The sequence below is a fragment of the Pan troglodytes genome, chromosome 18 (genome assembly GCF_028858775.2).
Source record: "Pan troglodytes isolate AG18354 chromosome 18, NHGRI_mPanTro3-v2.0_pri, whole genome shotgun sequence".
NCBI lineage: Eukaryota > Metazoa > Chordata > Mammalia > Primates > Hominidae > Pan > Pan troglodytes.
The window spans coordinates 4,339,052-4,365,698 of NC_072416.2; the positions used below are offsets into that span (position 1 = coordinate 4,339,052).

At 63.8% G+C, this 26,647-nt stretch overlaps 1 protein-coding gene across 8 annotated transcripts in view; it reads left to right on the top strand.

Annotated features, from left to right (window-relative positions):
* PKD1 (polycystin 1, transient receptor potential channel interacting) overlaps window positions 1-26,647 on the top strand; it is a 47,824-nt gene that overhangs the window by 13,618 nt on the left and 7,559 nt on the right. For 2 of the 8 annotated variants that reach the window (XM_054668686.2, XM_054668689.2), the window contains exons 2-34: window positions 2,835-2,906; window positions 3,028-3,099; window positions 3,368-3,537; window positions 3,752-4,423; window positions 4,542-4,725; window positions 5,161-5,381; window positions 5,570-5,685; window positions 6,096-6,222; window positions 6,585-6,832; window positions 7,285-8,040; window positions 8,940-9,071; window positions 9,274-9,449; window positions 9,756-9,889; window positions 10,358-13,977; window positions 14,197-14,346; window positions 15,280-15,423; window positions 15,551-15,830; window positions 15,925-16,138; window positions 16,205-16,364; window positions 16,755-16,907; window positions 18,254-18,398; window positions 19,176-19,796; window positions 20,092-20,248; window positions 20,429-20,681; window positions 20,806-21,001; window positions 22,495-22,665; window positions 22,752-22,895; window positions 22,990-23,200; window positions 23,291-23,417; window positions 24,461-24,577; window positions 24,665-24,717; window positions 24,942-25,126; window positions 25,204-25,297. In XM_054668686.2, coding sequence (XP_054524661.1) covers window positions 2,835-2,906; window positions 3,028-3,099; window positions 3,368-3,537; window positions 3,752-4,423; window positions 4,542-4,725; window positions 5,161-5,381; window positions 5,570-5,685; window positions 6,096-6,222; window positions 6,585-6,832; window positions 7,285-8,040; window positions 8,940-9,071; window positions 9,274-9,449; window positions 9,756-9,889; window positions 10,358-13,977; window positions 14,197-14,346; window positions 15,280-15,423; window positions 15,551-15,830; window positions 15,925-16,138; window positions 16,205-16,364; window positions 16,755-16,907; window positions 18,254-18,398; window positions 19,176-19,796; window positions 20,092-20,248; window positions 20,429-20,681; window positions 20,806-21,001; window positions 22,495-22,665; window positions 22,752-22,895; window positions 22,990-23,200; window positions 23,291-23,417; window positions 24,461-24,577; window positions 24,665-24,717; window positions 24,942-25,126; window positions 25,204-25,297 — 10,275 coding nt within the window. Of the gene's footprint in view, window positions 1-2,834; window positions 2,907-3,027; window positions 3,100-3,367; window positions 3,538-3,751; window positions 4,424-4,541; window positions 4,726-5,160; window positions 5,382-5,569; window positions 5,686-6,095; window positions 6,223-6,584; window positions 6,833-7,284; window positions 8,041-8,939; window positions 9,072-9,177; window positions 9,197-9,273; window positions 9,450-9,755; window positions 9,890-10,357; window positions 13,978-14,196; window positions 14,347-15,279; window positions 15,424-15,550; window positions 15,831-15,924; window positions 16,139-16,204; window positions 16,365-16,754; window positions 16,908-18,253; window positions 18,399-19,175; window positions 19,797-20,091; window positions 20,249-20,428; window positions 20,682-20,805; window positions 21,002-22,494; window positions 22,666-22,751; window positions 22,896-22,989; window positions 23,201-23,290; window positions 23,418-24,460; window positions 24,578-24,664; window positions 24,718-24,941; window positions 25,127-25,203; window positions 25,298-26,647 lie in introns of those variants that run through there. The other 6 variants (XM_054668687.2, XM_063796457.1, XM_063796458.1 and 3 more) reach the window with 6 other exon arrangements.

Below are 26,647 nucleotides of genomic sequence, written 5' to 3' on the forward strand. Positions count from 1 at the left end.
GCTGGGCGGGTGCTCAGGGCTGGAGGCCGGCAGGGGCTGGGCGGGTGCTCAGGGATGGAGGCCGGCAGGGGCTGGGCGGGTGCTCAGGGATGGAGGCCGGCAGGGGCTGGGCGGGTGCTCAGGGATGGAGGCCGGCAGGGGCTGGGCGGGTGCTCAGGGATGGAGGCCGGCAGGGGCTGGGCGGGTGCTCAGGGATGGAGGCCGGCAGGGGCTGGGCGGGTGCTCAGGGCTGGGGGCCGGCAGGGGCTGGGCGGGTGCTCAGGGATGGAGGCCGCCCCGGCTTGGACCTGGCTGCCGGGTGGTCATTGCTGGGAAGAGCAAGTCTAGGCGGAGGCACCTGCTGGGTCACTCGTGGGGAGGGTGACACCTGGGGAAGTAGAGGCCCGTGGCAGGAGGTGAGGCCTCGGGGTCCTGGGGAGCAGGGGGGTGGTGTGCAGACCTGCGGAGCCACAGTCCCTGTGCCAGGAGCACTACTGGGAGTGCGTGGGACCAGGAGGGGTGCCCAGGGTGGGCGGCAGGGTGACCCCCGAGGTGCTTGAGGCCGAGGGGAGGTGGAGTTCTCGGTTTGCCCCAGCTCTCTGGCTTCTCACCTCCGCATCACCAGCTGCAGGACCTGGTTTGTAACTGGGGCAGCTCTGAAAAGAGAGACATGCTGCCGCCCTGTGGTTTCTGTTGCTTTTTCTTCACTGACTACTGACATGGGATGTCTTTCCCACGGCTGTGACCAATTGTGCTGCTTTTAATTGCCTGGTTTTTCTTTTTTTGTTTTTGGAGTTTTCTCTTTCTTTCCTCCCTCCCTCTCACCCTCCGTCCTTTTTTTTTTTTTTTTTTTTTTTTTTGAGATGGAGCTTCACTCTTGCAGGATGGGGTGCTGGAGTGCAGGGGTGCGATCTCAGCTCACTGCAACCTCTGCCTCCCGGGTTCAAGTGATTCTCCTGCCTAAGCCTCCTGAGTAGCTGGAATTACAGGTGCTTGCCACCACGCCTGGCTAATTCTGTAGTTTTAGTAGAGACAGGGTGTCTTCGTGTTGGTCAGTCTGGTCTTGAACTCCTGACCTCAGGTGATCCGCCCGCCTCAGCCTCCCAGAGTGCTGGGATTACAGGCAGGAGCCATTGCACCCGGCCCTTTCCCCTTCTCCTTTTCTTCTCTCTCTCCTCCCTTTCTTTCTTTTCTTTTCTTTTTCTTTTTCTTTTTTTTCAGATGGAGTCTCGCTCTGTCACCAGGCTGGATTGCAGTGGCGTGATCTTGGCTCACTGCAACCTTCGCCTCCCGGGTTCACGTGATTCTCCTGCCTCAGCCTCCTGAGTGGCTGGCACTACAGGCTCCCGCCGCCATGCCCGGCTAATTTTTGCATTTTTAGTAGAGACGGGGTTTCACCCTGTTGGCCAGGTTGGTCTCGATCTCTTGATCTCATGATCCACCCACCTTGGCCTCCCAAAGTTCTGGCATTACAGGAGTGAGCCACCGTGCCCGGCCATCTTTCTTTCCTTGCTTTCTCTTTCTTTTCTTTCGAGACCGGGTCTTGCTCTGTCGCCCAGGCTGGACTGCGGTGGCACAATCATAGCTCACTGCAGCCTCGACCTCCCTGGCTCAAGCGATCCTTCCTCCTCAGCCCCCCGAGTAGCTGGAACTACAGCTACACACCACCATGCCTGGCTGATTCTTTTTTTCCATGTAGAGATGGGGTCTTGCTATGCTGTCCATCCTGGTCTCAAACTCCTGGCCTTCCCAAAGCACTGGGATTACAGGCGTAAGCCACCACAGCCAGTTTCCTTTTCTTCTTTTTAACTGGAATAGTTGGCTTTTTCTTTATTAGCTGTGTGTCAGGAGGGTATTTTTGGCCTTTAGTATGTCGTCTGAGTTGCTAGTGCTTTTCTGAGATTGTAGTTGGTTTTCTAATTTTATTTATATTTTGCGTAGAAGTTGTGTATTTTAGATGGAGTTAGGTCGGCTGGTCTTTGATGTTTTATTTATTAGTTATGTATGTATTTATTTATTTTTGAGGTAGAGTCTCGCCGTTTCACCCAGGCTGGAGTACAGTGATGCGATCTCAGCTCCCTGTAGCCTTGACCTCTCTGGGCTCAAGTGATTTTTCTCTCCTCTACCTCCCGAGTACTTGGGACCCCAGGCGCATGCCGCCATGCCTGGCTAATGTGTATTTTTTGTAGATACGGGGTCTCACTGTGTTGCCCAGGGTGGTTTCAAAATCCTGGGCTCAGGCGATCCTTCCGTCTCAGCTCCCACGGTGCTGTGTTACCGGCGTGTGCCCCAGTGCCTGGCCGTCTTGGAGGTCTTGTTTCTCTGGGTTTATGCCTCGAGGTGGCGCCTGCTCCCCTGTGCTCCCTGGTAGCCTGGTCGTGAGCCTGCTTCTCACACAGTCATACCTGGTTGTGGTCCCACAGTGGGACCACCCTGTTGGGTTCAGAACAGGAGATGGGGGCCCCTCGAGTCTGTGTGGGGGCTGTGGACAGGGTTGGGAGACCTTGGCTCTATGGGGGACTGTGGACAGGGGATGGGGGGCCTTGGCTCTGCGTGGGATGGGTTGGGGGTCCGTGCCCTTCCTGGCCCTGGGTGGACAGGTCCATGTGGCACTCGGCATAGAGCTGAGATGGGTGCAGAGGGCTGAGGCCCCCAGGCCTCTCCTGGCTTGGTTTCCCCAGATGAGTGTTCATTTGGGTCTTCCATCAGAAAGGCCCCTCGTGACCTCTGGGAGTGGGGAGCTCAAGGGTGGGAGGCCATAGCTTGGGGATGCTGGCAATGTGTGGGATGGGCCCAGGGATGGCCTCTGGCCTACTAAGTGCTCTGGCCCTGACCCACGGCCACTCACTCCTCAGAGACGTCTCCCACAACCTGCTCCGGGCGCTGGATGTTGGGCTCCTGGCGAACCTCTCGGCGCTGGCAGAGCTGTGAGTGTCCCCCAGTCGTGCCAGCATGCGGGGCTCACTCCGGGTGGGCGGGCGGCACCGCCTCTTGCTGCTCAGCTGTGGGGGCTTCCGTCAGCTTTGCCGAATCCCCCCTCTCTTCCAGGGATATAAGCAACAACAAGATTTCTACATTAGAAGAAGGAATATTTGCTAATTTATTTAATTTAAGTGAAATGTAAGTTGTGGTTCTTTGGGTGGGGTCCTGGCTGGACCCCAGGCCCCCAATATCTTTTCTGCCCTCCCAGTTGGTCCGTGTCCCCTTCCAGGCTTGAGACCAGATCCTGGGGGCAGTTCACTGCCTGCTTGGAGCCCCCCAGTGCCGGCTTGGTTGGGGCAGGGGAGGCGGTGCTGTCAGGGTGGCTCCAGGGCCTGGTTGCCAGTGGGGGGCTGGCATAGACCCTTCCCACCAGACCTGGTCCCCAACACCTGCCCCTGCCCCGCAGAAACCTGAGTGGGAACCCGTTTGAGTGTGACTGTGGCCTGGCGTGGCTGCCGCGATGGGCGGAGGAGCAGCAGGTGCGGGTGGTGCAGCCCGAGGCAGCCACGTGTGCTGGGCCTGGCTCCCTGGCTGGCCAGCCTCTGCTTGGCATCCCCTTGCTGGACAGTGGCTGTGGTGAGTGCCGGTGGGTGGGGCCAGCTCTGTCCTTCCCAGCCAGGTGGGACCTGGGCCCTGCAGACACTAGGCAGGGCTCAGGAAGGCCTCTCTGGGGGGGGGCCTCCGGGCCAAGGGAACAGCATGGGAGCCTGTGAGTGCGGCGGGCGGATGGGGGGGCGTGGGGTGGAGCCAGGAGGAGCAGAACCTGGGGTCCAGTGGCTGCCTCTTCTAGGTGAGGAGTATGTCGCCTGCCTCCCTGACAACAGCTCAGGCACCGTGGCAGCAGTGTCCTTTTCAGCTGCCCACGAAGGCCTGCTTCAGCCAGAGGCCTGCAGCGCCTTCTGCTTCTCCACCGGCCAGGGCCTCGCAGCCCTCTCGGAGCAGGGCTGGTGCTTGTGTGGGGCGGCCCAGCCCTCCAGTGCCTCCTTCGCCTGCCTGTCCCTCTGCTCCGGCCCCCCGCCGCCTCCTGCCCCCACCTGTAGGGGCCCCACCCTCCTCCAGCACGTCTTCCCTGCCTCCCCAGGGGCCGCCCTGGTGGGGCCCCACGGACCCCTGGCCTCTGGCCAGCTAGCAGCCTTCCACATCGCTGCCCCGCTCCCTGTCACTGCCACACGCTGGGACTTCGGAGATGGCTCCGCCGAGGTGGATGCCGCTGGGCCGGCTGCCTCGCATCGCTATGTGCTGCCTGGGCGCTATCACGTGACGGCCGTGCTGGCCCTGGGGGCCAGCTCAGCCCTGCTGGGGACAGACGTGCAGGTGGAAGCGGCACCTGCCGCCCTGGAGCTTGTGTGCCCGTCCTCGGTGCAGAGTGACGAGAGCCTCGACCTCAGCATCCAGAACCGCGGTGGTTCAGGCCTGGAGGCCGCCTACAGCATCGTGGCCCTGGGCGAGGAGCCGGCCCGAGGTGAGTGTCTGCTGCCCACTCCCCTTCCTCCCCAGGGCCATCCAGATGGGGCAGAGCCTAGTACCCCCATCTTGGGCCCACACTGACCGTTGACACCCTCGTTCCCACCGGTCTCCAGCGGTGCACCCGCTCTGCCCCTCGGACACGGAGATCTTCCCTGGCAACGGGCACTGCTACCGCCTGGTGGTGGAGAAGGCGGCCTGGCTGCAGGCGCAGGAGCAGTGTCGGGCCTGGGCCGGGGCCGCCCTGGCAATGGTGGACAGTCCCGCCGTGCAGCGCTTCCTGGTCTCCCGGGTCACCAGGTGCCTGCCCCCACACCCCGAGGGGCCATAGGTTGGGAGATCTCTGAAGCACTGGGGCAGAGCCTGTGGCTGGGGAGTCTCAGGAGGAGGGAGGTGGGAGCTGGGCCGGCCCTGGTGAGCAGGTGGCACCGGCCGGTGGGGCCGTTCCTGTCAGCTCTGCAGATGCAGAGGTGGACGCGAGCGGGGGGCAGCCTCCGGACACTCCTGGGCACGCCATACGGGAGGTGGCCTGCACGGGGATCCCTGCCGGTGCCCACAGGCCCCGTGGGTGGGTGCTGCTGTGAGCCTGGGCTGGTGGGCCCTGCTCTCCGGGCTCTGAGCCTCAGTTTCCCCATCTGGAAAGGGGGACAGTGATGGGGCTCCCAGCGGGCTGCTGTGAGGGTGGGAGGATGGAGGAGTGCCCTGAGCCCCCTGCCATCCCACACCCGCCTCCAGGAGCCTAGACGTGTGGATCGGCTTCTCGACTGTGCAGGGGGTGGAGGTGGGCCCGGCACCGCAGGGCGAGGCCTTCAGCCTGGAGAGCTGCCAGAACTGGCTGCCTGGGGAGCCACACCCAGCCACAGCCGAGCACTGCGTCCGGCTCGGGCCCACCGGGTGGTGTAACACCGACCTGTGCTCAGCGCCGCACAGCTACGTCTGCGAGCTGCGGCCCGGAGGTGTGCGGGGGGCCAGGCAGGGGCCTGAGACGCTGGCTGTGGTTAGGGGCCTGCCGGGCGCCCGTGGTGGAACCTGGGCTGAGGAGGAGGGGCTGGTGGGGGGGTTCTCGGGCGGCTCGGTCCCCAGTCTGTTCGTCCTGGTGTCCTGGGCCCTGGCCCGGCGCCTCACTGTGCACTCGCCACCCCAGGCCCAGTGCAGGATGCCGAGAACCTCCTCGTGGGAGCGCCCAGTGGGGACCCGCAGGGACCCCTGATGCCTCTGGCACAGCAGGACAGCCTCTCAGCCCCGCACGAGCCCGTGGAGGTAGTCGGCCCCCCACGTTCTACAACCTGCCCTCCTGCCTGCCCCTGGAGGCCTTGCCTGCCCTGCCCACTGTGGGTCTCGCCAAAAAACTTGGGGGCCTTAATGTTGCTTGTGCCCAGTGAAGATGGTTGGGAAAATCCAGAGTGCAGAGAGGAAAGCGTCTCCTCACATTACCCCCAGGCCTTTTCTCTGAGTGTGTGTGAGTTATTCCCGAAAGGCAGGTCAGGGGTCCTGCCCCCCATGGACAGTTTCCATCGGAGTCTTCCTCTCGAGCGACAGGAGCCAGGCCTGTGGGGGTCTGATGGCTGGCTCTCCTTCCCTCCCCTCTTCCTGGGAAGTTCGGGTGGGGGGAGTCTGGGCTTCAGGCTGGGGTGGGGTCTGTGGAGCTGAGGCGGCCCCCTGCCCACCAGGTCATGGTATTCCCGGGCCTGCGTCTGAGCCGTGAAGCCTTCCTCACCACGGCCGAATTTGGGACCCAGGAGCTCCGGCGGCCCGCCCAGCTGCGGCTGCAGGTGTACCGGCTCCTCAGCACAGCAGGTGGGACTCTGGGGTGGTGGGTGGTGGGCGCCGCAGGACTCGGGGTGGCCTCTCTGAGCTCTCACGTCTGCTGGTCCCGTGGCCACCAGAGTGGTTCCCAGTCTTAGGTGGACAGAGCAGGGGTTCCAGAGACACCAGCTCATTCCGGGTGTCCTGGGGGTGGATTGAGTGGGGCCTGCCTGAGGGCCGGCCTGGGTCAGTCGGCTGGCCGGAGACAGGGACGCAGCACTGGGCTGGGAGTGCTGCCCGGGCGGGGAGACCTGTCCTCACAGCAAGGCCAGGCTTGCTGGTGCAGGCAGTTGGGCATCTCTGACGGTGGCCTGTGGGCGAATCAGGGCCCCAACACCCTCCCCTCCTCGCAGGGACCCCGGAGAACGGCAGCGAGCCTGAGAGCAGGTCCCCGGACAACAGGACCCAGCTGGCCCCCGCGTGCATGCCAGGGGGACGCTGGTGCCCTGGAGCCAACATCTGCTTGCCGCTGGACGCCTCCTGCCACCCCGAGGCCTGCGCCAATGGCTGCACGTCAGGGCCAGGGCTACCCGGGGCCCCCTATGCGCTATGGAGAGAGTTCCTCTTCTCCGTTCCCGCGGGGCCCCCCGCGCAGTACTCGGTGTGTGGCCCTGACCTGGGTCTGTTCCCTGCATCTCCTCAGGCCACCTTCCTGTCTGCTGCCCAAGGTCTGGGTCTGCTCACCAGACACACCCAGCCTGCAGGCCCCTCCCACTTCTTTGCCACCTCTGACCTCCGACCTCTGCAGTGCCCTTGGCCCTCTCCCAGTGGGAGAAGCTCTCGCCTGGGCCCTTGGCACAAGCTGTGCCTCCTCTTCCTCTCTCCCAGCACAGCCGCTCCTTCCTGTCTGCCAGGTCTTGGCCTGTGTCCTCTCCCCGTGTGTCCCCCTGTCTGCAACTGTCCTGCCTGTCCTTGTCATGAGCACTGTGGGGAGGCTCCCTGAGGTGTGGCTGACGAAGCGGGGAGCCCTGCGTGTCCACCCTCATCCGTCGTGCGGGGGTCCACGGGCCATGACCGTGAGGACGTGATGCAGCCCTGCCTCCCTCTCCACAGGTCACCCTCCACGGCCAGGATGTCCTCATGCTCCCTGGTGACCTCGTTGGCTTGCAGCACGACGCTGGCCCTGGCGCCCTCCTGCACTGCTCGCCGGCTCCCGGCCACCCTGGTCCCCAGTCCCCGTACCTCTCCGCCAACGCCTCGTCATGGCTGCCCCACTTGCCAGCCCAGCTGGAGGGCACTTGGGCCTGCCCTGCCTGTGCCCTGCGGCTGCTTGCAGCCACAGAACAGCTCACCGTGCTGCTGGGCCTGAGGCCCAACCCTGGGCTGCGGCTGCCTGGGCGCTATGAGGTCCGGGCAGAGGTGGGCAATGGCGTGTCCAGGCACAACCTGTCCTGCAGCTTTGACGTGGTCTCCCCAGTGGCTGGGCTGCGGGTCATCTACCCTGCCCCCCGCGACGGCCGCCTCTACGTGCCCACCAACGGCTCAGCCTTGGTGCTCCAGGTGGACTCTGGTGCCAACGCCACGGCCACAGCTCGCTGGCCTGGGGGCAATGTCAGCGCCCGCTTTGAGAATGCCTGCCCTGCCTTGGTGGCCACCTTCGTGCCCGGCTGCCCCTGGGAGACCAATGATACCCTGTTCTCAGTGGTAGCACTGCCGTGGCTCAGTGAGGGGGAGCACGTGGTGGATGTTGTGGTGGAAAACAGCGCCAGCCGGGCCAACCTCAGCCTGCAGGTGACGGCGGAGGAGCCCATCTGTGGCCTCCGCGCCACGCCCAGCCCCGAGGCCCGTGTACTGCAGGGAGTCCTAGTGGTGAGTATGGCCGAGGCTCCGCCACCAGCCCCCAGGCAGGTGCCTGCAGACAGGATGCTCACACAGGGCGTGAGGCCTGGCTTCCCAGTGAGGGCAGCAGCCCAGTTACTGGGGACGTCGGCCCCGGGCAGGTCCTGCTGGCTGGCTCCTCAGGCTACCTGGTGGGCTTTAAATTCCTGGAAAGTCACGGCTCTGACAGCGGCTCCGCTAACTCATTCCACTGTCTCGTTTCACGAAATGAATTTAAAACTCCACTCCCTGACCTCACACGAGCCCCCGTGAGTCTCTCACGCCCTCTGCTGTGTTCTCGCCTGGCTAAAGCGAGTGGCTTTTGAGCTGGAGTCTGAACCCCTGATGGGAAACTGCGGGCTGCCCGCGGTGCCACCATGCTGGGTACATGGGGGACAGGGCTGTCTCCGTCTTGCGGGTACCTGCCCCTTCACCAGGGGCCTTGGGAGGGGCCATCAGAAATGGCGTGACCTGTGCAGCCCGTCCTGGGTTCTGTAAGCCAGTGTAGGTGCTGTCCCTGTGAGGCCCGTGTGCCTCCCCTCACTGCTCCGAGCCCTCTGGCTGAGGAGCTGGGGCAGGAGCCCCGGGAGGGTCTGAGAAGACTCAGAGAGAGGTGGACTCTTTGTAGCTGGTACTAGGTTTGCTTTACAGATGGGGAAACTGAGGCACAGAGAGGTTGAGGCATTAGTAGTACTACATGGCTGGCTGGAGAGCCGGACAGTCAGTGTCCCAGCCCGGGCCTGGCTCCCATGGCATGCAGAGCCCCGGGCACCTCCTCTCCTCTGTGCCCCGCGTGGGACTCTCCAGCCCGACGGGAGGTGTGTCCAGGAGGCGACAGGCTAAGGGCAGAGTCCTCCACAGAGCCCAGGCTGACACCAGTCCCCCCGCAGAGGTACAGCCCCGTGGTGGAGGCCGGCTCGGACATGGTCTTCCGGTGGACCATCAACGACAAGCAGTCCCTGACCTTCCAGAACGTGGTCTTCAATGTCATTTATCAGAGCGCGGCGGTCTTCAAGCTCTCAGTAGGTGGGCGGGGGTGGGGAGGGGAGGGGATGGGGCGGGGCGGGGCGGGGCGGGGGCAGGCTCCACCTTCACCTCTGCCTTTTGCTCTGCTTCATGCTGCCCGAGGACGCTGCCATGGCTGTGGGTGAGTGGAGGGAGGGACGCCAAGCAGGGCCAGGCCTCTCACCTGCCACCTGGGCCCACTGACGCCTGTCCCTGCAGCTGACGGCCTCCAACCACGTGAGCAACGTCACCGTGAACTACAACGTCACCGTGGAGCGGATGAACAGGATGCAGGGCCTGCGGGTCTCCACAGTGCCGGCCGTGCTGTCCCCCAATGCCACGCTGGCACTGACGGCGGGCGTGCTGGTGGACTCGGCCGTGGAGGTGGCCTTCCTGTGAGTGACTCGGGGGCCGGTTTGGGGTGGGCACCAGGCTCTTGTCCCAGCCTCAGCCGAGGGACCCCACATCAGGGGGTTGCTTTTCTGAGCCTCGGTTTCCCTGTCTGTTGGGAGGTACTGGGTGCACAGGAGCCCTGAGGCTGCACGGGAGCCGGGAGAGGCCTCAGCACAGCCGGGTGGGCCCTGAATGGAGGCCCGGGGCGTGACTGCAGAGTGGAGCCTCGGCTGGGTCCCAAGCACCCCCTGCCCCGCCACCGTGCACCCCTGTCCTGGTTCACTCACTGCTACCCACCGCCCCGGCAGGTGGACCTTTGGGGATGGGGAGCAGGCTCTCCACCAGTTCCAGCCTCCGTACAACGAGTCCTTCCCGGTTCCAGACCCCTCGGTGGCCCAGGTGCTGGTGGAGCACAATGTCACGCACACCTACGCTGCCCCAGGTGAGGGATGAGGGGATGAGGGGACCACTGCCTTTCAGGCTCTGAGCACGGGGCCCCCCCAGTCCCCCAGTCAAGCTGCCCCCCTTCCTCCCCAACAGCCCTCACTGTGACCTCACCTGGGCTGATGGCTTAGGCCCCTACTGGGGTGAGGGAGGGGCCAGGCGTGGGGGGAGTGGACAGGGAAGCTGGGCCCCCTGAACTGCCCCCCCCACCCTCCCCGGCCTGGCTTTTGCTGCTCTGCTGCCCCGAGTGCAGCTGCACTTGGAGGCGGTGCCGTTCTCACCAGGCAGCCCTCAGTGCTGCTGCACCTGTGCTCCGTCCCGCACGTGGCTTGGGAGCCTGGGACCCTTAAGGCCAGGCCTCAGGTGCAGCCGTTCACCCCAGGCTCCTCAGGCGAGGGGCTTCTGCCGAGCGGGTGGGGAGCAGGTGGGGGTGCCGCGGCTGCCCCACTTGGGCCTGTCCCCACAGGTGAGTACGTCCTGACCGTGCTGGCATCTAATGCCTTCGAGAACCTGACGCAGCAGGTGTCTGTGAGCGTGCGCGCCTCCCTGCCCTCCGTGGCTGTGGGTGTGAGTGACAGCGTCCTGGTGGCCGGCCGGCCCGTCACCTTCTACCCGCACCCGCTGCCCTCGCCTGGGGGTGTTCTTTACACGTGGGACTTCGGGGACGGCTCCCCTGTCCTGACCCAGAGCCAGCCGGCTGCCAACCACACCTATGCCTCGAGGGGCACCTACCACGTGCGCCTGGAGGTCAACAACACGGTGAGCGGTGCGGCGGCCCAGGCAGATGTGCGCGTCTTTGAGGAGCTCCGTGGGCTCAGCGTGGACATGAGCCTGGCCGTGGAGCAGGGCGCCCCCGTGGTGGTCAGCGCCGCGGTGCAGACGGGCGACAACATCACGTGGACCTTCGACATGGGGGACGGCACCGTGCTGTCGGGCCCGGAGGCCACAGTGGAGCATGTGTACCTGCGGGCACAGAACTGCACAGTGACCGTGGGTGCGGCCAGCCCCGCCGGCCACCTGGCCCAGAGCCTGCACGTGCTGGTCTTCGTCCTGGAGGTGCTGCGCGTCGAGCCTGCCGCCTGCATCCCCACGCAGCCTGACACGCGGCTCACGGCCTATGTCACCGGGAACCCGGCCCACTACCTCTTCGACTGGACCTTTGGGGATGGCTCCTCCAACACGACCGTGCGGGGGTGCCCGACGGTGACACACAACTTCACGCGGAGCGGCACGTTCCCCCTGGCGCTGGTGCTGTCCAGCCGCGTGAACAGGGCGCATTACTTCACCAGCATCTGCGTGGAGCCAGAGGTGGGCAACGTCACCCTGCAGCCAGAGAGGCAGTTTGTGCAGCTCGGGGACGAGGCCCGGCTGGTGGCATGTTCCTGGCCCCCGTTCCCCTACCGCTACACCTGGGACTTTGGCACCGAGGAAGCCGCCCCCGCCCGTGCCGGGGGCCCTGAGGTGACGTTCATCTACCGAGACCCAGGCTCCTATCTTGTGACAGTCACCGCGTCCAACAACATCTCCGCTGCCAATGACTCAGCCCTGGTGGAGGTGCAGGAGCCCGTGCTGGTCACCAGCATCAAGGTCAATGGCTCCCTTGGGCTGGAGCTGCAGCAGCCGTACCTGTTCTCTGCTGTGGGCCGTGGGCGCCCCGCCAGCTACGTGTGGGATCTGGGGGACGGTGGGCGGCTCGAGGGTCCGGAGGTCACCCACGCTTACAACAGCACAGGTGACTTCACCGTTAGGGTGGCCGGCTGGAATGAGGTGAGCCGCAGCGAGGCCTGGCTCAATGTGACGGTGAAGCGGCGCGTGCGGGGGCTCGTCGTCAATGCCAGCCGCACGGTGGTGCCCCTGAATGGGAGCGTGAGCTTCAGCACCTCGCTGGAGGCCGGCAGTGATGTGCGCTATTCCTGGGTGCTCTGTGACCGCTGCACGCCCATCCCTGGGGGTCCTACCATCTCTTACACCTTCCGCTCCGTGGGCACCTTCAATATCATCGTCACGGCTGAGAACGAGGTGGGCTCCGCCCAGGACAGCATCTTCGTCTATGTCCTGCAGCTCATAGAGGGGCTGCAGGTGGTGGGCGGTGGCCGCTACTTCCCCACCAACCACACGGTACAGCTGCAGGCCGTGGTCAGGGATGGCACCAATGTCTCCTACAGCTGGACTGCCTGGAGGGACAGGGGCCCGGCCCTGGCCGGCAGCGGCAAAGGCTTCTCGCTCACCGCGCTCGAGGCCGGCACCTACCATGTGCAGCTGCGGGCCACCAACATGCTGGGCAGCGCCTGGGCCGACTGCACCGTGGACTTCGTGGAGCCTGTGGGGTGGCTGATGGTGGCCGCCTCCCCGAACCCAGCTGCCGTCAACACAAGCGTCACCCTCAGTGCCGAGCTGGCTGGTGGCAGTGGTGTCGTATATACTTGGTCCTTGGAGGAGGGGCTGAGCTGGGAGACCCCCGAGCCATTTACCACCCACAGCTTCCCCACACCCGGCCTGCACTTGGTCACCATGACGGCAGGGAACCCGCTGGGCTCAGCCAACACCACCGTGGAAGTGGATGTGCAGGTGCCTGTGAGTGGCCTCAGCATCAGGGCCAGCGAGCCGGGAGGCAACTTCGTGGCGGCCGGGTCCTCTGTGCCCTTTTGGGGGCAGCTGGCCACGGGCACCAATGTGAGCTGGTGCTGGGCTGTGCCCGGCGGCAGCAGCAAGCGTGGCCCTCATGTCACCATGGTCTTCCCGGATGCTGGCACCTTCTCCATCCGGCTCAATGCCTCCAACGCAGTCAGCTGGGTCTCAGCCACTTACAACCTCACGGTGGAGGAGCCCATCGTGGGCCTGGTGCTGTGGGCCAGCAGCAAGGTGGTGGCACCCGGGCAGCTGGTCCATTTTCAGATCCTGCTGGCTGCCGGCTCAGCTGTCACCTTCCGCCTGCAGGTCGGCGGGGCCAGCCCCGAGGTGCTCCCCGGGCCCCGTTTCTCCCACAGCTTCCCCCGCGTCGGAGACCACGTGGTGAGCGTGCAGGGCAAAAACCACGTGAGCTGGGCCCAGGCGCAGGTGCGCATCGTGGTGCTGGAGGCCGTGAGCGGGCTGCAGGTGCCCAACTGCTGCGAGCCTGGCATCGCCACGGGCACTGAGAGGAACTTCACAGCCCGCGTGCAGCGCGGCTCTCGGGTCGCCTATGCCTGGTACTTCTCGCTGCAGAAGGTCCAGGGTGACTCGCTGGTCATCCTGTCGGGCCGCGACGTCACCTACACGCCCGTGGCCGCGGGGCTGTTGGAGATCCAGGTGCGCGCCTTCAATGCCCTGGGCAGTGAGAACCGCACGCTGGTGCTGGAGGTTCAGGACGCTGTCCAGTATGTGGCCCTGCAGAGCGGCCCCTGCTTCACCAACCGCTCGGCACAGTTTGAGGCCGCCACCAGCCCCAGCCCCCGGCGCGTGGCCTACCACTGGGACTTTGGGGATGGGTCGCCAGGGCAGGACACAGATGAGCCCAGGGCCGAGCACTCCTACCTGAGGCCTGGGGACTACCGCGTGCAGGTGAATGCCTCCAACCTGGTGAGCTTCTTCGTGGCGCAGGCCACGGTGACTGTCCAGGTGCTGGCCTGCCGGGAGCCGGAGGTGGACGTGGTCCTGCCCCTGCAGGTGCTGATGCGGCGATCACAGCGCAACTACCTGGAGGCCCACGTTGACCTGCGCGACTGCGTCACCTACCAGACTGAGTACCGCTGGGAGGTGTACCGCACTGCCAGCTGCCAGCGGCCGGGGCGCCCGGCGCGTGTGGCCCTGCCCGGCGTGGACGTGAGCCGGCCTCAGCTGGTGCTGCCGCGGCTGGCGCTGCCTGTGGGGCACTACTGCTTTGTATTTGTCGTGTCATTTGGGGACACGCCACTGGCACGGAGCATCCAGGCCAATGTGACGGTGGCCCCCGAGCGCCTGGTGCCCATCATTGAGGGTGGCTCATACCGCGTGTGGTCAGACACACAGGACCTGGTGCTGGATGGGAGCGAGTCCTACGACCCCAACCTGGAGGACGGCGACCAGACGCCGCTCAGTTTCCACTGGGCCTGTGTGGCTTCGACACAGGTCAGTGCGTGGCAGGGCCGTCCTCCCTGCCCCTCACCCGTCCACACCCATGAGCCCAGAGAACACCCAGCTTGCCACCAGGCCTGGCGCGTCCTCAGTGCCTGGTGGGCCCCATCCCAGCACGGGGAGGGGGTCTCCCGCGCTGTCTCCTGGGCCGGGCTCTGCTTTAAAACTGGATGGGGCTCTCAGGCCACGTCGCCCCTTGTTCTCGGCCTGCAGAGGGAGGCTGGCGGGTGTGCGCTGAACTTTGGGCCCCGCGGGAGCAGCACGGTCACCATTCCACGGGAGCGGCTGGCGGCTGGCGTGGAGTACACCTTCAGCCTGACCGTGTGGAAGGCCGGCCGCAAGGAGGAGGCCACCAACCAGACGGTGGGTGCCGCCCGCCCCTCGGCCACTTGCCTTGGACAGCCCAGCCTCCCTGCTCATCTACTGTTTTCCATGTTTTAGTGCTGGTGGAGGCCGCACGCTCTCCTCTCTCTGTTTCTGATGCAAATTCTATGTAACACGACAGCCTGCTTCAGCTTTGCTTCCTTCCAAACCTGCCACAGTTCCACGTACAGTCTTCAAGCCACATACACCCTAGTGGCAAAAGCTACACAGTCCCCCAGCAATACCAACAGTGAGGAAGAGCCCCTTCCCACCCCAGAGGCAGCCACTGTCCCCAGCCCATGTCCCTGTTGCTGGATGTGGTGGGCCGGTTCTCACCCTCACGCTCCCCTCTCTGGACCGGCCAGGAGGCTTGGTGACCCTGAGCCCGTGGTGGCTGCTCCTGCTGCTGTCAGGCGGGGCCTGCTGGTGCCCCAGAGTGGGCGTCTGTTCCCCAGTCCCTGCTTTCCTCAGCTGGCCTGATTGGGGGTCTGCCCAGAGGGGTCGTCTGAGGGGAGGGTGTGGGAGCAGGTTCCATCCCGGCTCAGCCTCCTGACCCAGGCCCTGGCTAAGGGCTGCAGGAGTCTGTGAGTCAGGCCTACGTGGCAACTGCGGTCCTCACACCCACACATACGTCTGTTCCCACACGCATCCCCCCAGGGGCCCTCAGTGAGCATTGCCTGCCTCCTGCCAGGCTCCAGCTGGGTCCAGTACACCAGAACACACCCCCCAGTGTCCTCTGCCCTGTGTATGCCCTTCCGCCACCCAGGTTGGAAGGTGGCAAACCGGATGAGTATCCTGGGAGGGTTGAGCTCACCGGCAGTGGCCAGGCCCCTGGGAAAGCTGGAGTTTGGGAGCAGCATCCTCCATGGGTCCTCCAGACCTTCCAGCAGGCCAAGTAGACCTGTGTTGGAGGTAACCCCACTCCCACGCCAGGTGCTGATCCGGAGTGGCCGGGTGCCCATTGTGTCCTTGGAGTGTGTGTCCTGCAAGGCACAGGCCGTGTACGAAGTGAGCCGCAGCTCCTACGTGTACCTGGAGGGCCGCTGCCTCAATTGCAGCAGTGGCTCCAAGCGAGGGGTGAGTGTTGAGCGGGGTGTGGGCGGGCTGGGGATGGGTCCCATGGCCGAGGGGACGGGGCCTGCAGGCAGAAGTGGGGCTGACAGGGCAGAGGGTTGCGCCCCCTCACCACCCCTTCTGCCTGCAGCGGTGGGCTGCACGTACGTTCAGCAACAAGACGCTGGTGCTGGATGAGACCACCACGTCCACGGGCAGCGCAGGCATGCGACTGGTGCTGCGGCGGGGCGTGCTGCGGGACGGCGAGGGATACACCTTCACGCTCACGGTGCTGGGCCGCTCTGGCGAGGAGGAGGGCTGCGCCTCCATCCGCCTGTCCCCCAACCGCCCGCCGCTGGGGGGCTCTTGCCGCCTCTTCCCACTGGGCGCTGTGCACGCCCTCACTACCAAGGTGCACTTCGAATGCACGGGTGAGTGCAGGCCTGCGTGGGGGGTAGCAGCGGGATCCCCCGACTCTGTGACGTCGCGGAGCCCTCCCGTGATGCCGTGGGGACCGTCCCTCAGGTTGGCATGACGCGGAGGATGCTGGCGCCCCGCTGGTGTACGCCCTGCTGCTGCGGCGCTGTCGCCAGGGCCACTGCGAGGAGTTCTGTGTCTACAAGGGCAGCCTCTCCGGCTACGGAGCTGTGCTGCCCCCGGGTTTCAGGCCACACTTCGAGGTGGGCCTGGCCGTGGTGGTGCAGGACCAGCTGGGAGCCGCTGTGGTCGCCCTCAACAGGTGAGCCAGGCTGTGGGAGGGCGCCCCCGAGACTGCCACCTGCTCACCACCCCCCTCTGCTCCTAGGTCTCTGGCCATCACCCTCCCAGAGCCTAACGGCAGTGCAACGGGGCTCACAGTCTGGCTGCACGGGCTCACCGCTAGTGTGCTCCCGGGGCTGCTGCGGCAGGCCGATCCCCAGCACGTCATCGAGTACTCGCTGGCCCTGGTCACCGTGCTGAACGAGGTGAGTGCAGCCTGGGAGGGGACCTCACATCTGCTGCATGCGTGCTGGGGACCAAGACTTGTACCCCTGCCTGGAGCTTTGCAGAGGGCTCATTCCAGGCCCCAGAGATAAATCCCAGTGACCCTGAAGCAGCACCCCGACCTTCAGCTCCCAGCAGCCACACCCACCGGGCCCTCTCCGGCGTCTGCTTTCCACAATGCAGCCCCCGCCCAGGAGGGCCCATGTGCTTACCCTGTTTTGCCCATGAAGAGACAGCTCAGTGTTGCGGGTCAGTGCCCACATCACACAGCATCTAGCACGTAACTGCACCCCGGGAGTCGTGGGCATCCGCTGGCCTCCTGCCGGCCTCCTGCCCTGCTGACAGCTTGCTGTGCCCCCTGCCTGCCCCAGTACGAGCAGGCCCTGGACGTGGCGGCAGAGCCCAAGCACGAGCGGCAGCGCCGAGCCCAGATACGCAAGAACATCACGGAGACTCTGGTGTCCCTGCGGGTCCACACTGTGGATGACATCCAGCAGATCGCTGCTGCGCTGGCCCAGTGCATGGTAGGATGGCCCCACATGCTCACCCCGCCCCGCATGCCTGCCAGGGCACTGGGTTCAGCCCCCCAGGGCAGACGGGCAGCTTGGCCGAGGAGCTGAGCCTCCAGCCTGGGCTCCTTCCTGCCATGGCGTTCCTTGGTCTCTGACCTGCTTCAGTAGCCTCAGCCGTTCTGCTGTCCTGTGTGAACGCAGGGTGCCTCTCGGGGGACCCAGGGTGTAAAGAGGGGCCCAGATGTGGGGAGGGACTAAGAAGATGCTGCTCTGTGCCCTCCACTCTCCCCTCCCCCTTCCCTCCCCCCTCGCCTCCCCTTCCCTCGCCCCTCCCCTCCCCCTTCCTCCCCTCCTCCCCCCTCTCCTCCCCTCCTCTTTCCCTCCCCTCCTCTTCCCTCCCCTCTTCCCCTCTCCTCCTCTTCCCTCCCCTCTTCCCCTCCCCTCCTCTTCCCTCCCCTTTCTCCGCCTTCTCTCCCCTCCCCTCTCCCCTCCCCTCTCCCCTCCCCTCTCCCCTCTCCCCTCTCCCCTCTCCCCCCTTCTCTCCCCTCCCCTCTCCCCCTTCTCTCTGCCTTCTCTCCCCTCCCCCCCTTCTCTCCCCTCCCCTCCCCCCTTCTCTCCCCTCCCCTCCCCCCTTCTCTCCCCTCCCCTCCCCCCTTCTCTCCCCTCCCCTCTCCTTCTCTCCCCTCCCCTCTCCCCCTTCTCTCCCCCTCCCCTCCCCTCTCCCCCTTCTCTCCCCCCTCCCCTCCCCTCTCCCCCTTCTCTCCCCCTTCTCTCCCCCCTTCTCTCCCCTCCCCTCTCCCCCTTCTCTCCCCTCCCCTCTCCCCTGTCCTCTCCCCCTTCTCTCCCTTCCCCCCTTCTCTCCCCTCCTCTCCCCCTTCTCTCCCCTCCCCTCTCCTCTCCCCCCTTCTCTCCCCTCCCTGCTTCTCTCCCCTCCCCCCTTCTCTCTCCTCCCCTCTCCTCTCCCCCTTCTCTCCCCTCCCCTCTCCCCCCTTCTCTCCCCTCCTCTCTCCCCCCTTCTCTCCCCTCTCCCCCTTCCCTCTCCTCTCCCCCTTCTCTCCCCTCCCCTCTCCTCTCCCCCCTTTTCTCCACTCCCCTTTCCTCTCTCCCCTCTTCCTCTTCTCTCATGTGAAGAGGTGCCTTGTGTGGTCGGTGGGCTGCATCACGTGGTCCCCAGGTGGAGGCCCTGGGTCATGCAGAGCCACAGAAAATGCTTAGTGAGGAGGCTGTGGGGGTCCAGTCAAGTGGGCTCTCCAGCTGCAGGGCTGGGGGTGGGAGCCAGGTGAGGACCCGTGTAGAGACGAGGGCGTGTGCAAGGAGTGGGGCCAGGAGCGGGGCTGGACACTGCTGGCTCCACACAGGGGCCCAGCAGGGAGCTCGTATGCCGCTCATGCCTGAAGCAGACGCTGCACAAGCTGGAGGCCATGATGCGCATCCTGCAGGCAGAGACCACCGCGGGCACCGTGACGCCCACCGCCATCGGAGACAGCATCCTCAACATCACAGGTGCCGCGGCCTGTGCCCCACGCCACCCGTCCGCCCCACACGGCCCGTCCGTCCCATGCCGCCCTTTCCTCTGCCTCCCTCCTCCCCACAACCGCCTCGCCTTTGCCCCATCCCATCTTCGTCCCCCTTCCCTCCCCTCAATTCCCATCCTCATCCCCCTCCCCCAATTCCATCCTCGTCCCCCTCCCCCTTCCCTGTTACCATCCCTTTTCTCCATCTCTCTCCCCTTTTCTCCATCTCCCCCCATCCTCCCCGTCCTTTTGTCCATTCCCCTCATCTTTCTTATCCCCCTTATCCCTCTTATCCCCCTCCCTTATCCCCCTTATTCTCCTTCCCCTCCCTTATCCCTCTTATCCCCCTCCCTTATCCCCTTTACCCCCTCCCTTATCCCCCTCCCTTATCCCCCTTCCCCTCCCTTTCCCCTTATCCCCCTCCCTTATCCCCCTTCCCCTCCCTTTCCCCTTATCCCCCTCATCCCCCTTCCCCTCCCTTTCCCCCTGCTCCTCTTCTTCTCCCCTTTCTCTTTTCTCTACCCTTTTCCTTCCTTTTTCCTCCCTCTCCCCATCATCCCCCTCGTCTTCATCCTCATCCCCATCCCCTTCCCCCTCCCCCTCCACCACTCTCTCTCCAGCTTCCCCCTTCCTTCTGCCTGCACCTCCCTCTCTGCCCCCTCAGGTTCCCCCTTTCTCCCAGCCCCCACCCTCCGGCTCCCCCTTTTTGCCTGCCCCCACCCTCCCTCTGCCTCCCTGTCTGCACTGACCTCACCCCTGTCTGCAGGAGACCTCATCCACCTGGCCAGCTCGGACGTGCGGGCACCACAGCCCTCAGAGCTGGGAGCCGAGTCACCATCGCGGATGGTGGCGTCCCAGGCCTACAACCTGACCTCTGCCCTCATGCGCATCCTCATGCGCTCCCGCGTGCTCAACGAGGAGCCCCTGATGCTGGCGGGCGAGGAGATCGTGGCCCAGGGCAAGCGCTCGGACCCGCGGAGCCTGCTGTGCTATGGCGGCGCCCCAGGGCCTGGCTGCCACTTCTCCATCCCCGAGGCTTTCAGCGGGGCCCTGGCCAACCTCAGTGACGTGGTGCAGCTCATCTTTCTGGTGGACTCCAATCCCTTTCCCTTTGGCTATATCAGCAACTACACCGTCTCCACCAAGGTGGCCTCGATGGCATTCCAGACACAGGCCGGCGCCCAGATCCCCATCGAGCGGCTGGCCTCAGAGCGCGCCATCACCGTGAAGGTGCCCAACAACTCGGACTTGGCTGCCCGGGGCCACCGCAGCTCCGCCAACTCCGTTGTGGTCCAGCCCCAGGCCTCCGTCGGTGCTGTGGTCACCCTGGACAGCAGCAACCCTGCGGCCGGGCTGCATCTGCAGCTCAACTATACGCTGCTGGACGGTGCGTGCAGCGGGTGGGGCACACGCGGCCCCCTGGCCTTGTTCTTGGGGGGAAGGCGTTTCTCGTAGGGCTTTCATGGGTGTCTCTGGTGAAATTTGCTTTCTGTTTCATGGGCTGCTGGGGGCCTGGCCGGAGAGGAGCTGGGGGCCACGGAGAAGCAGGTGCCAGCTCTGGTGCAGAGGCTCCTATGGCCTTTCAGGCCCGTGGCAGAGGGTGGGCTCAGGAGGGCCATCGTGGGTGTCCCCCGGGTGGTTGAGCTTCCCGGCAGGCGTGTGACCTGCGCGTTCTGCCCCAGGCCGCTACCTGTCTGAGGAACCCGAGCCCTACCTGGCAGTCTACCTGCACTCGGAGCCCCGGCCCAATGAGCACAACTGCTCGGCTAGCAGGAGGATCCGCCCAGAGTCACTCCAGGGTGCCGACCACCGGCCCTACACCTTCTTCATTTCCCCGGGGTGAGCTCTGCGGGCCGGCCTGGCAGGGCAGGGCAGGGCATCATGGGTCAGCATTGCCCGGGTTACTGGCCCTATGGGGACGGCAGGCAGCGAGGGGACTGGACCGGGTATGGGCTCTGGGACCCTGACATCCAACCTGGCGGAGCCTGGGCTCACGTCCACTGCCCCTTCCCTGCCCAGGAGCAGAGACCCAGCGGGGAGTTACCATCTGAACCTCTCCAGCCACTTCCGCTGGTCAGTGCTGGAGGTGTCCGTGGGCCTGTACACGTCCCTGTGTCAGTACTTCAGCGAGGAGGACATGGTGTGGAGGACAGAGGGGCTGCTGCCCCTGGAGGAGACCTCGCCCCGCCAGGCCGTCTGCCTCACCCGCCACCTCACCGCCTTCGGCGCCAGCCTCTTCGTGCCCCCAAGCCATGTCCGCTTTGTCTTTCCGGTGAGTGACCCTGTGCTCCTGGGAGCCTCTGCAGAGTCGAGGAGGGCCTGGGTGGGCTCGGCTCTATCCTGAGAAGGCACAGCTTGCACGTGACCTTCTGGGCCTGGCGGCTGTGTCCTCACAGGAGCCGACAGCGGATGTAAACTACATCGTCATGCTGACATGTGCTGTGTGCCTGGTGACCTACATGGTCATGGCCGCCATCCTGCACAAGCTGGACCAGTTGGATGCCAGCCGAGGCCGCGCCATCCCCTTCTGTGGGCAGCGGGGCCGCTTCAAGTACGAGATCCTCGTCAAGACAGGCTGGGGCCGGGGCTCAGGTGAGGGGCGCAGCGGGGTGGCAGGGCCTCCCCTGCTCTCACTGGCTGTGCTGGTTGCACCCTCTGGGAGTGAGTCTCGTCGCAGGCGTCAGAACAAGGCAGTTTTTGCAGTGCTGTGTGAAGGGCTGGTGTGTTCATCCTGGGAATGACCTCGTGAGCACTCACTGTCCCTGAGGACTAGGACAGCTCCTAGCTGGAAGTAGGTGCCAGTCAGTCAGGGTGGGCAGCCCACGTTCTGCACGGTAGCGTGGCCCCACAAGTGACGTGAGCATCGCTACCACTGTGGGAGACTGTGCATCCACCCGGGATCCTGACTGCATAGCTCGTCTCTCAGACGGAGGCGCCAGCACCCTCCCCGTGGCTGTTTCTTCAATACCTCCATTTTCCTTTCATTGGAATTGCCCTTCTGGCATTCCCTTTTTTTCGTTTTTCTTTTTTTGGAGACGGAGTCTCGCTCTGTTGCCCAGGCTGGAGTGCAATGGCGTGATCTTGGCTCACAGCAACTTCCAGCTCCCGGGTTTAAGCCATTCCCCTTAAGCGATTCTCCTGAGTAGCTGGGAGTACAGGTGCACGCCACCACACCCAGTTAATTTTTCACCATGTCAGCCAGGCAAACTCCTGACCTCAGGAGATCCTCCTGCCTCGGCCTGCCAGAGTGCTGGGATGACAGGTGTGAGCCACCACACCTGGCCGTGTTCCCATTTTTTATCTCCGTGCTGCTTTCATCTTCATTGCCCAGTTCTTTCTTTTGATTACTGACTTTTAAAAACTGTCGGCCGGGCGCGGTGGCTCACACCTGTAATCCGAGCACTTTGGGAGGCCGAGGCAGGCAAATCACGGGGTCAGGAGATCGAGACCATCCTGGCTAACGGTGAAACCCTGTCTCTACTAAAAAATACAAAAAAATTAGCCCGGCGTGGTGGCAGGTGCCTGTAGTCCCAGCTCCTCGGGAGACTGAGGCAGGAGAATGGCGTGAACCCGGGAGGCGGAGCTTGCAGTGAGCTGAGATTGCGCCACTGCACTCCAGCCTGGGTGACACAGCAAGACTCCATCTCAAAAAAAAAAAGAAAAAAAATACTGTCACCTGGGTCTGTCACTGGGAGAGGAGGTGACACAGCTTCACGCTTTGCAGTCTGTGCATGAACTGAGGGACGGGTGTGTGGTGCGGGTCACCGGTTGTGGCGTGACTGAGGCGTGGACAGGTGTGCAGTGCGGGTCACTGGTTGTGGTGTGGACTGAGGCGTGTGCAGCCATGTTTGCATGTCACAAGTTACAGTTCTTTCCATGTAACTTAATCATGTCCTTGAGGTCCTGCTGTTTATTGGACAAATTGCAGTAACCGCAGCTCCTCGTGTATGGCAGAGCCGTGCAAAGCCGGGACTGCCTGTGTGGCTCCTTGAGTGCGTGGAGGCCAAAGCTGAGATGACTTGCCTGGGATGCCACACGTGTTGGGCAGCAGACCGAGCCTCCCACCCCTCCCTCTTGCCCCCAAGGTACCACGGCCCACGTGGGCATCATGCTGTATGGGGTGGACAGCCGGAGTGGCCACCGGCACCTGGACGGCGACAGAGCCTTCCACCGCAACAGCCTGGACATCTTCCGGATCGCCACCCCGCATAGCCTGGGTAGCGTGTGGAAGATCCGAGTGTGGCACGACAACAAAGGTCTGTGCGGACCCTGCCAAGCTCTGCCCCTCTGCCCCCGCATTGGGGCGCCCTGCGAGCCTGACCTCCCTCCCGCGCCTCTGCAGGGCTCAGCCCTGCCTGGTTCCTGCAGCACATCATCGTCAGGGACCTGCAGACGGCACGCAGCGCCTTCTTCCTGGTCAATGACTGGCTTTCGGTGGAGACGGAGGCCAACGGGGGCCTGGTGGAGAAGGAGGTGCTGGCCGCGAGTAAGGCCTCGTTCCATGTTCCCACTCCGTGGGAGGTTGGGCAGGGTGGTCCTGCCCCGTGGCCTCCTGCAGTGCGGCCCTCCCTGCCTTCTAGGCGACGCAGCCCTGTTGCGCTTCCGGCGCCTGCTGGTGGCTGAGCTGCAGCGCGGCTTCTTTGACAAGCACATCTGGCTCTCCATATGGGACCGGCCGCCTCGTAGCCGTTTCACTCGCATCCAGAGGGCCACCTGCTGCGTTCTCCTCATCTGCCTCTTCCTGGGCGCCAACGCCGTGTGGTACGGGGCTGTTGGCGACTCTGCCTACAGGTGGGTGCCGTAGGGGTCGGGACAGCCTCTTCCTGCCCAGCCCTTCCTGCCCCTCAGCCTCACCTGTGTGGCCTCCTCTCCTCCACACAGCACGGGGCGTGTGTCCAGGCTGAGCCCGCTGAGCGTCGACACAGTCGCTGTTGGCCTGGTGTCCAGCGTGGTTGTCTATCCCGTCTACCTGGCCATCCTCTTTCTCTTCCGGATGTCCCGGAGCAAGGTGGGCTGGGGCTGGGGACCCGGGAGTACTGGGAATGGAGCCTGGGCCTTGGCACCATGCCCAGGGCCGCCACTTTCCAGTGCTGCAGCCAGAGGGAAAGGCGTCCACCAAAGGCTGCTCGGGAAGGGTCAACACACTTGAGCAGCCTTAGCTAGACTGACCAGGGAGAAAGAGAGAAGACTCAGAAGCCAGAATCGTGAAAGAACGAGGGCACTTTGCTAAGCAGACGCCACGGACAACTGCACAGCAGCACGCCAGATAACTCAGAAGAAGCAAGCACACGGCTGTGCACGCTTCCGAAATGCACTCCAGAAGAAAATCTCAGTACATCTGTAGCAAGTGAAGAGGCCGAGTTAGTCCCTTAGAAACCTCCCAGTGGCCGGGCCGGGTGTGGTGGCTCATGCCTGTAATCCCAACACTTCAGGAGGCCGAGGTGGGCGGATCTGAGTCCAGGAGTTTGAGACCAGCCTGGGCAACATAGCAAGACCCCATCTATATAAAACATTAAAGAGGGCCAGGCGCGGTGGCTCACACCTGTAATCCCAGCACTTTGGGAGGCCGAGGCGGGCAGATCACTTGAGGTCAGGAGTTCCAAGACCAGCCTGGCCAACACAGTGAAACCCCGTCTCTACTAAAAATACAAAAAATTAGCTGGGCATGGTGGCAGGCACCTGTAATCCCAGCTACTCAGGAGGCTGAGCCAGGACAATCGCCTGAACGCGGGAGGTGGAGGTTGCAGTGAGCTGAGATTGAGCCAGTGCACTCCAGCCTGGGTGACAGCGAGACTCCATCTAAAAAAAAAAAAAAAAAAAGAAATTGAAAAGTCTGTTCCTTAGCTGCACCAGTCTGCTGTCAAGTGTTCAGTGGCACACGTCGCGAGGGGCTGCCATCACGGACGGTGCAGATGTCCCATATATCTAGCATTCTAGAACATTCTGTCAGATGGCACCGGGCTCTGTCCTGTCTGCTGAGGTGGCGGCTTCTCATCCCTGTCCTGAGCAGGTCTGAGCTGCCGCCCGCTGACCACCGCCCTCGTCCTGCAGGTGGCTGGGAGCCCGAGCCCCACACCTGCCGGGCAGCAGGTGCTGGACATCGACAGCTGCCTGGACTCGTCCGTGCTGGACAGCTCCTTCCTCACGTTCTCAGGCCTCCACGCTGAGGTGAGGGCTCTACTGGGGGTCCTGGGCTGGGCTGGGGGTCCTGCCGCCTTGGCGCAGCTTGGACTCAAGACACTGTGCACCTCTTAGCAGGCCTTTGCTGGACAGATGAAGAGTGACTTGTTTCTGGATGATTCTAAGAGGTGGGTTCCCTAGAGAAACCTCGAGCCCTGGTGCAGGTCACTGTGTCTGGGGTGCCGGGGGTGTGCGGGCTGCGTGTCCTTGCTGGGTGTCTGTGGCTGCATGTGGTCACACCACCTGGGAGCAGGTTTGCTCGGAAGCCCAGGGTGTCCGTGCGTGACTGGACGGGGGTGGGGTGTGTGTGTGACACATCCCCTGGCACCTTGCTGACCCGCGCCACCTGCAGTCTGGTGTGCTGGCCCTCCAGCGAGGGAACGCTCAGTTGGCCGGACCTGCTCAGTGACCCGTCCATTGTGGGTAGCAATCTGCGGCAGCTGGCACGGGGCCAGGCGGGCCATGGGCTGGGCCCAGAGGAGGACGGCTTCTCCCTGGCCAGCCCCTACTCGCCTGCCAAATCCTTCTCAGCATCAGGTGAGCTGGGGTGAGAGGAGGGGGCTCTGAAGCTCACCCTTGCAGCTGGGCCCACCCTATGCCTCCTGTACCTCTAGATGAAGACCTGATCCAGCAGGTCCTTGCTGAGGGGGTCAGCAGCCCAGCCCCTACCCAAGACACCCACATGGAAACGGACCTGCTCAGCAGCCTGTGAGTGTCCGGCTCTCGGGGGAGGGGGGATTGCCAGAGGAGGGGCCGGGACTCAGGCCAGGCAGCCGTGGTTCCCGCCTGGGGTGGGGTGGGGGAATGCCAGGGCAGGGCTGTGGCTGCACCACTTCACTTCTCTGAACCTCTGTTGTCTGTGGAAAGAGCCTCATGGGATCCCCAGGGCCCCAGAACCTTCCCTCTAGGGAGGGAGCAGGCGCATGGGGCTTTGTAGGAGCAGAAAGGCTCCTGTGTGAGGCTGGCCGGGGCCACGTTTTTATCTTGGTCTCAGAGCAGTGAGAAATTATGGGCGGGTTTTTAAATACCCCATTTTTGGCCTGGCGCGGTGGCTCACACCTGTAATCCCAGCACTTTGGGAGGCTGAGGTGGGCGAATCACGAGGTCAGGAGATGGAGACCATCCTGGCTAACACGGTGAAACCCCGTCTCTACTGAAAATACAAAAAAATTAGCCGGGCATGGTGGCGGGTGCCTGTAGTCCCATCTACTCGGGAGGCTGAGGCAGGGGAATTGCTTGAACCTGGGAAGCAGAGGTTACAGTGAGCTAAGATTGCACCACCGCACTCTAGCCTGGGCGACAGAGCAAGACTCCGTCTCAAAAAAAAGAAAAATACTCCATGTTTTTCTTTTTGAGACCATTTTTGATTATTTGTATTTTAAAGAATTTCTTGGCTGGGTACAGTGGCTCACGCCTGTAATCCCAGCACTTTGGGAGGCCGAGGTGGGCAGATGACCTGAGGTCAGCAGTTGGAGACCAGCCTGGCCAACATGGCGAAACCCCGTCTCTACTAAAAATACAAAAAATTAGCCAGGCATGGTGGCAGGCGCCTGTAGTCCCAGTTACTCGGGAGACTGAGGCAGGAGAATCGATTGAACCTGGTAGGTGAAGGTTGTAGTGAGCCGAGATCGTGCCACTGCACTCCAGCCTGGGCAACAAGAGCGAAACTCCGTCTCAAAAAAAAAAAAAATTCCTCAATTTCTTGGTTGTTTTGTAACTTATCAACAAATGGTCATATAGAGGTTACCTTGTATGTAGTCACGCACATAGTCACGCACATGGCAGCTGGCGGCGGAGCGCACCCACGGCGTGTTCCCACGCGTGTGACCCCGGGCTCTGCCATGCCCTCCTATGCTCAGGTGCGCTGAGGTCCACACGGCCCTGCCGTTGCACTGCAGCTGCCTGCAGGATTCAGTGCAGTGGCATGCGGTGCAGGTGCGGTGCCCCGGAGCCACAGGCCACACCACAGGGCCTGTGTGCACAGGGGCTGCGGTGTCTGGGTTTGGGTAACTACGCCCTGTGACATTTGCACAGCAACAGAATTACCTAATGACGCAT